The sequence below is a fragment of the Mizuhopecten yessoensis genome, unplaced genomic scaffold (genome assembly GCF_002113885.1).
Source record: "Mizuhopecten yessoensis strain PY_sf001 unplaced genomic scaffold, ASM211388v2 scaffold9285, whole genome shotgun sequence".
NCBI lineage: Eukaryota > Metazoa > Mollusca > Bivalvia > Pectinida > Pectinidae > Mizuhopecten > Mizuhopecten yessoensis.
In genome coordinates this window covers 109,906-118,566 of record NW_018407971.1, presented here as the reverse complement: position 1 = coordinate 118,566, position 8,661 = coordinate 109,906, and the positions used below count along the sequence as shown (strand labels likewise).

The 8,661-nt window shown below is 39.8% G+C and overlaps 1 protein-coding gene across 1 annotated transcript; it reads left to right on the top strand.

Moving 5' to 3' along the window:
• The first annotated feature begins 3,257 nt into the window (after positions 1-3,257).
• On the top strand, positions 3,258-8,415 carry LOC110457633 (mucin-5AC-like). The gene is made up of 3 exons (XM_021508985.1): positions 3,258-3,288; positions 3,808-5,290; positions 5,400-8,415. The coding sequence occupies exons 1-3, from the start codon at positions 3,258-3,260 to the stop codon at positions 8,413-8,415; spliced, it is 4,530 nt and encodes a 1,509-aa protein (XP_021364660.1).
• Positions 8,416-8,661: the final 246 nt, after the last annotated feature.

Below are 8,661 nucleotides of genomic sequence, written 5' to 3'. Positions count from 1 at the left end.
ACTTGATATGAGCACTTCAGGAACTCGAACTTTTTCATTTAATTTGAAATTTTCAAAGAGTGGAAGACGTACAAGTCCTCATAGAACCGTATAAGTTGTTCACCCTGTCTAGTTAAATTAATATGCATTAGCTAGTCTTTGATCAGGCTCCAGATTAACAGTCTCGCAAGCCAACGAGAGTATTGGATGCACTATAGATATAAAAAAATGATTCTATCTTGTTTACCTCTATTTCTAAAACATTTTATTAAATAAGAAAATTGCCTTTTTCCAAGCAAAAGTTCTGGAGTTTCTCTACCAGTTTTGGGTTTGATTTCACGGCAATGGTTTTGCCATCCAACACCAGGTCATGCTCGCAACATATCTACTAGGGAATACATAACATGATCTCCATACATGGAGCTTCGTGTCCACTGTGTATGTGTGTTAGAGGAGATTGTATGACACTCGGGCTAGATAACGAAAAAATGGTGTGCCGGGTAGCGGTTCCGGAAAGTTTTTATGTGGCGTGAGTAATAGTGTGTTGACGGTGGTGTGTATCCGGATAGGGCTAACAACGAGAAAATAAGCTTTGCACGATACTAATTAGTTATTAATATTACGGGAATGGATGATAAGTTACCAATTTTAACAAAGTGTACCGGTATATGCACTTTATTAAACGTGTTTAGCTCAGTAGTACAGATAATGATTCGTACGTGGTTGTTGTGCGGAAAGGCCGAGTGCGAGGACTGCCGGTGTACGGGACATGTATTGTACTGCGTAGTTGTCGTGATATGATTTAAAGCTAATGTTAAAAACAATTATCTGTATAAGTGAGACATTTCAGTATTTGTTTCTATAAAATTTGAGCGATAATGCAAAGTAACCAACACATGGAAAACTGAGCGTTTTTGATTGCTGTCGACTTTCCCGAGGTTTCAAAGTGCATTCGTTTGGTTTTGTAATACATACAAGTTGCTATCAGTATACAATGTTCACTGTTTGCCAATGTCTATTTGAGACAATTGAACTCATTACATCACCTATAAATATATGAATTAGTATCACCTTGTTGTTGACCGGTCGTGATGCACTTGTCAGCAACGGGAAATGGAAAACTCACAAATTGCTTCATTGAGATATATAACTCATTGGCATGTTTTTTTCTTCAAAATAGTGTATTTGTATGGGTACTTACAGTTTTTCAGATGTTTTTTTTATATATCTGATTCACAAAAGGGCCATTCACCTGAGTTAAATTACATGTTACCAAAAAAAACGTCTTCTGACTGTGGATTGACTTTTACAAAATTAAGTTGAGGAGTGACCTACATTTCAAAAGAGATAGTAAACATTAGTTATAACATAAAATAATATTGAAAAAGTTAAAAAAAATAAATAAAAAAAATAATGGGGAATAGTATTTCCCATTGAAAATCAACAAAATATCCCCAATAAAATAAAATTCCATGAGTAGTGACTCAGGTGACCTGAAAATCAATTTAGATTTCTCTTCAAAAGTTATCTTGGTCATCTTTCATAATTTTCTTCTATTAAAAACCAGTGCAGTAGTGTAATTCTGCAGTTTTCAGCATTTACCCCTAAGCCTAACTTGAAAAAAAAAAACATTCCCAAAGGAACAAAATCTTCAAATGTATCCTCCAATTTAACACTTTTCTTGCTGAACAGCCAAATATTAAGTCTGAAACTAGTTGACATATGTCACAATTCAGGTGTTGCTAAGTATTGCAAGTGGCAAGATTCCATCTAATACAGAGGAATTTACAAAAAGTCTCAAATTTAAATATTTCTTCTCAGGAAGTTATTTTGGTTATCTTCTATGACTTTATATGCCAGTAAAACAGTGTAATATGGGTAAATCTTCATGTATTGAACAAGCGTATTCTGAAAAATATTGATTTTGTTTTCAAATTTCAGCATATTCCTTCCGAAAAAAGCATAATAGCAAGATATTCCTCATATACAAATTAATACATTTTCATAATTAACAGGTCAATATTTAGTCTGAAATGAGTTTAAATGTTTCGATTTCAACTTTTATCAAATAATGAAAGAGGCAATATACCAGCTGAAATATTTCCTTTCTCCCAAACAAATTTAAAACTTATAACAATCTTCAATAAACAGGTCAAATTAACCAAGTTAATAGATTAATTACTCAATTAAAAATGATTGTTGTGCATATATTATTTTCCTTGAAGATTCGTCTATTCAAGTGATGACTTGATTAAGAATTAAAGGCATGACACTATGTCTGTTGAAGTGATATTGTGTTATTAAGATTTGTGTACATGTACACATGCCATCAATGACATCAGATATAGTTTCATGATCATTCTCAATTGGGCAAGCACAGTAACACACTTATTGACCAACCAAAATTGTAATCACATGTAATTTGGTTGTAATTATTTATAGGTGTAAGACATTAAAACTGCATAAATAAAGGGAATGATAGCCCTTTTGTTTATGAACGGGAATGTTTGGTAATGACAATGACAATTGTTTTATTCTCACAAACAGTACAGTGTAGAGAATGCATATATACAAGTGGGTGACAATAATACATGGTGGAACAGGATGGATATTAGTATTGTAAATTAATTAACTCATTAATATCGGTAATAAATTAAGCCAATGATATAAATTTATGTTGTGTTACATAATTGAATAATGTATGAAATTTAAATGTTTGGTCTTTCATAATAATACCTGGACATGTGTTTGTGTCTACTATTGAGTATTGGTCGTCGCAAATTTCTCTTAAACTACATACATTACATCATCTGTTTTCACGTGCTATATTGGACCACCTACCACTTTCAATTGCTAACTTAGTAGTACATGTTCTAAATTTGGCTAGTTTCAGAGGTAGTTCTAATAAGGACTTTAATAAACAAAGTTTGTACTTAAACATTCTATAATTGATTCCTCTCGGGGAAGTACAAATTTCATTTCTCCATTTTGATATAAATTTTCCTTTCCATTTATAAAATATGATACTCTTTAGCCAATGTATGCTTGTAAACTCTTGACTATTAGATGTAAGCTTATAGTTAGAGGAACCCCAAACTTCACATCCATATAAAACTAAAGATTTGATGTTTTTTTCAAATACGTCTGGTTGACAATCTATTGAAAAAATTATGATCCCTACATTTGGAAATGGCACCATACATTGCTCTTACACCCCTATCATCCAGTTGTTTAATATTAAATTGTGTCCAACCAGTTTTAGAAAAATAAACGCCAAGATGTTTGAAATCCCTAGCTATTCCTATAACAGTACGTTATATGTAAAAGTAAAGTCATCAGGAATTCTTTTTTCTATCAAATACCATGATCTTAGTATAGCTGATAGCTTTTGCAAATCCTCTGTCGTGTCTGATATTAATTAGTATAGTGTCATCAGCATAAAGCTTCAAATATACATGTAATTCCTCATATGGTTCCAGATAGATGAAAAAAGAAAAAACAACTATCCACACCAAATAAAGCAATATTAATAGGAGTTCATGACTAATGACACGCAGAGAAAAGTCTGCACAAGTGTTGAATGAAAAACAGAAATTCAGTATAGCTGATATTTTTTTCGTTTTTCAAATGATCTAAAAACATCATGGGGAAATAGTTCACAGACATTACCCTTACCAACACAAGCACACACATCTACTCAGCCACATGTGACTACTGACCCACATACAACAACTCTACCAACTATACACACACCAACTCCATCACCGGCACCAAACCAAGAAACAACTGTGCTACACACAAAAACAAAAGCATTATCTCCTCCACAAGTACCAAGTCAAGCACCAACTGTACAATACACAAAAACACAAGCACCAACTCAAGCATCAACTCCACCACCAGCACCAACTACTTTACCACAAACACCAGCTCAACCACAAGCTTCAACTCAGGCACCAACTCCGCCATCAGCACCAAGTCAAGCACCAACTGGACCATACACAAAAACTCAAGCACCACATCATCAGCACCAAGTCAGGCACCAACTGTACCATACACAAAAACCCAAGCCCCAACTCACCATCAGCACTAAGTCCAGCACCAAATGTACCAAACACAAAAACCCAAGCACCAACTCCACCATCAACACAAAGTCAAGCACCAACTGTACCAAACACAAAAACCCAAGCACCAACTCCACCATCAACACAAAGTCAAGCACCAACTGTACCATACACAAAAGCTCAGGCACCAACTCCACCATCAGCAGCAAGTCAAGGACCAACTGTACCATACACAAAAACTCTAGCACCAACTCCACCATCAGCAGCAAGTCAAGGACCAACTGTACCATACACAAAACCTCAAGCACCAACTCACCATCAGCACCAAGTCCAGCACCAACTGTACCATACACTGTACAATACACAAAAACACAAGCACCAACTCAACCATCAGCACCAAATCCAGCACCAACTGTACCATACACAAAAACTCAGGCACCCACTCCACCATCAGCACCAAGTCAGGCACCACCTGTACCATACACAAAAACTCTAGCACCAACTCCACCATCAGCAGCAAGTCAAGGACCAACTGTACGAAACGCAAAGACTCAGGCACCAACTTCACCATCAACACCAAGTCCAGGACCAACTGTACCATACACAAAAACCCAAGCACCAACCCCACCATCAACACCAAGTCAAGCACCAATTGTACCATACACAAAAACTCAAGCTCCAACTCCACCATCAGCACCAACTACTTTACCACAACCACCAGCTCAACCACAAGCTTCAACTCTGGCACCAACTCCGCCATCAGCACCAAGTCAAGCACCATCTTGTACAATACACAAAAACACAAGCACCAACTCAACCATCAGCACCAAATCCAGCACCAACTGTACCATACACAAAAACCCAAGCACCAACTCCACCATCAACACCAAGTCCAGCAACAACTGTACCATACACAAAAACTCTAGCACCAACTCCACCATCAGCACGAAGTCAAGCACCAACTGTACAATGCACAAAAACTCAAGCACCAACTTCACCATCAACACCAAGTCAAGCCCCAACTGTACCAAACACAAAAACTCAAGCACCAACATACACAAAAACACAAGCCCCAACTCAAGCATCAACTCCACCACCAGCACCAAGTCAAGCACCAACGGTACCATACACAAAAACTCAGGCACCCACTCCACCATCAGCACCAAGTCCAGCACCAACTGTACCATACACTGTACAATACACAAAAACACAAGCACCAACACAAGCATCAACTCCACCACCAGCACCAAGTCAGGCACCAACTGTACCATACACAAAAACTCAAGCACCACATCATCAGCACCAAGTCAGGCACCAACTGTACCATACACAAAAACTCAAGCACCAACTCACCATCAGCACTAAGTCCAGCACCAACTGTACCAAACACAAAAACTCAAGCACCAACTCCACCATCAACACCAAGTCAAGCACCAACTGTACCATACACAAAAACTCAAGCACCAACTCCACCATCAGCACCAAGTCAAGCACCAACTGTACCATACACAAAAACTCAGGCACCAACTCCACCATCAGCACCAAGTCAAGCACCAACTGTACCATACACAAAAACTCAAGCACCAACTCCACCATCAGCACCAAGTCAAGCACCAACTGTACCATACACAAAAACTCAAGCACCAACTCCACCATCAGCACCAAGTCAAGCACCAACTGTACCATACACAAAAACTCAAGCACCAACTCCACCATCAGCACCAAGTCAAGCACCAACTGTACCATACACAAAAACTCAAGCACCAACTCCACCATCAGCACCAAGTCAAGCACCAACTGTACCATACACAAAAACTCAAGCACCAACTCCACCATCAGCACCAAGTCAAGCACCAACTGTACCATACACAAAAACTCAAGCACCAACTCCACCATCAGCACCAAGTCAAGCACCAACTGTACCATACACAAAAACTCAAGCACCAACTCCACCATCAGCACCAAGTCAAGCACCAACTGTACCATACACAAAAACTCAAGCACCAACTCCACCATCAGCACCAAGTCAAGCACCAACTGTACCATACACAAAAACTCAAGCACCAACTCCACCATCAGCACCAAGTCAAGCACCAACTGTACCATACACAAAAACTCAAGCACCAACTCCACCATCAGCACCAAGTCAAGCACCAACTGTACCATACACAAAAACTCAAGCACCAACTCCACCATCAGCACCAAGTCAAGCACCAACTGTACCATACACAAAAACTCAAGCACCAACTCCACCATCAGCACCAAGTCAAGCACCAACTGTACCATACACAAAAACTCAAGCACCAACTCCACCATCAGCACCAAGTCAAGCACCAACTGTACCATACACAAAAACTCAAGCACCAACTCCACCATCAGCACCAAGTCAAGCACCAACTGTACCATACACAAAAACTCAAGCACCAACTCCACCATCAGCACCAAGTCAAGCACCAACTGTACCATACACAAAAACTCAAGCACCAACTCCACCATCAGCACCAAGTCAAGCACCAACTGTACCATACACAAAAACTCAAGCACCAACTCCACCATCAGCACCAAGTCAAGCACCAACTGTACCATACACAAAAACTCAAGCACCAACTCCACCATCAGCACCAAGTCAAGCACCAACTGTACCATACACAAAAACTCAAGCACCAACTCCACCATCAGCACCAAGTCAAGCACCAACTGTACCATACACAAAAACTCAAGCACCAACTCCACCATCAGCACCAAGTCAAGCACCAACTGTACCATACACAAAAACTCAAGCACCAACTCCACCATCAGCACCAAGTCAAGCACCAACTGTACCATACACAAAAACTCAAGCACCAACTCCACCATCAGCACCAAGTCAAGCACCAACTGTACCATACACAAAAACTCAAGCACCAACTCCACCATCAGCACCAAGTCAAGCACCAACTGTACCATACACAAAAACTCAAGCACCAACTCCACCATCAGCACCAAGTCAAGCACCAACTGTACCATACACAAAAACTCAAGCACCAACTCCACCATCAGCACCAAGTCAAGCACCAACTGTACCATACACAAAAACTCAAGCACCAACTCCACCATCAGCACCAAGTCAAGCACCAACTGTACCATACACAAAAACTCAAGCACCAACTCCACCATCAGCACCAAGTCCAGCACCAACTGTACCAAACACAAAAACTCAAGCACCAACTCAACCATCAGCACCAAGTCAAGCACCAACTGTACCATACACAAAAACTCAAGCACCAATTCCACCATCAGCACCAAGTCAAGCACCAACTGTCCCATACACAAAAACTCAGGCACCAACTCCACCATCAACACCAAGTCAAGCACCAACGGTACCATACACAAAAACTCAGGCACCAACTCCACCATCAACACCAAGTCAAGCACCAACTGTACCATACACAAAACCTCAAGCACCAACTCCACCATCAGCACCAAGTTACGCACCAACTGTACCATACACAAAAACTCAAGCACCAACTCCACCATCAGCACTAAGTCCATCACCAACTGTAACAAACACAAAAACTCAAGCACCAACTCCACCATCAGCACCAAGTCCAGCACCAACTGTACCATACACAAAAACTCAAGCACCAATTCCACCATCAGCACCAAGTCAAGCACCAACTGTCCCATACACAAAAACTCAAGCACCAACTCCTCCATCAACACCAAGTCAAGCACCAACTGTACCATACACAAAAACTCAGGCACCAACTCCACCATCAGCACCAAGTCAAGCACCAACTGTACAATACACAAAAACTCAGGCACCAACTCCCCCATCAGCACCAAGTCCAGCACCAACTGTACCATACACAATAACTCAAGCACCAACTCCACCATCAGCACTAAGTCCATCACCAACTGTAACAAACACAAAAACTCAAGCACCAACTCCACCATCAGCACCAAGTCCAGCACCAACTACTTTACCATAAGCACCAACTCTTACACACACACACACAAACAAGCACCAACAATGCCACAGGCACCAGCTAACACATACATACCATCTGTATCCCCGAAACCTTCTATTTGGAATAACTGCCATATTTTGAAGATACGTTCTATAAAATGCAGAAGAGGCAGGCCAAAAGGATCTACAAAACCATTTTGGGAATTTTCAAGCAAAATAAAGAAAAGTGTCAAACGAAAAAATGCTGAAGGTAGCAACTTCATCAATAAAAAGCACATTATAAATATGAAAGAAAATATTCTTAAGCAAGATGCACTTCCAACTACCAAACATTCTCTTTGGGTCAGCAATGATATCTATAGGCTCTATGATGATTTCGCTGTAAAATACATCGTTGTAAGCTTTTTAGCTTTGGAGATGTCTTGATTCTATTTCCTTTACTTATATATAGTGTCCAACCGATGATACCAGAGAATCCATTATCAGTGGACCACTTCTTGATGATCGTGCTATGGGAAGAATCAGTTTCCCAATTTAAAGGTTTTTTTTTTTCAAAATCCAGAAACATTTGACACAATATGACATAATATGGTACAAATCCTTTTCCAAGGTAGTTCGAAGTATGGTCATTGGTTGACAATTTCAACTGTGGGATGCGACATTGGAACAATT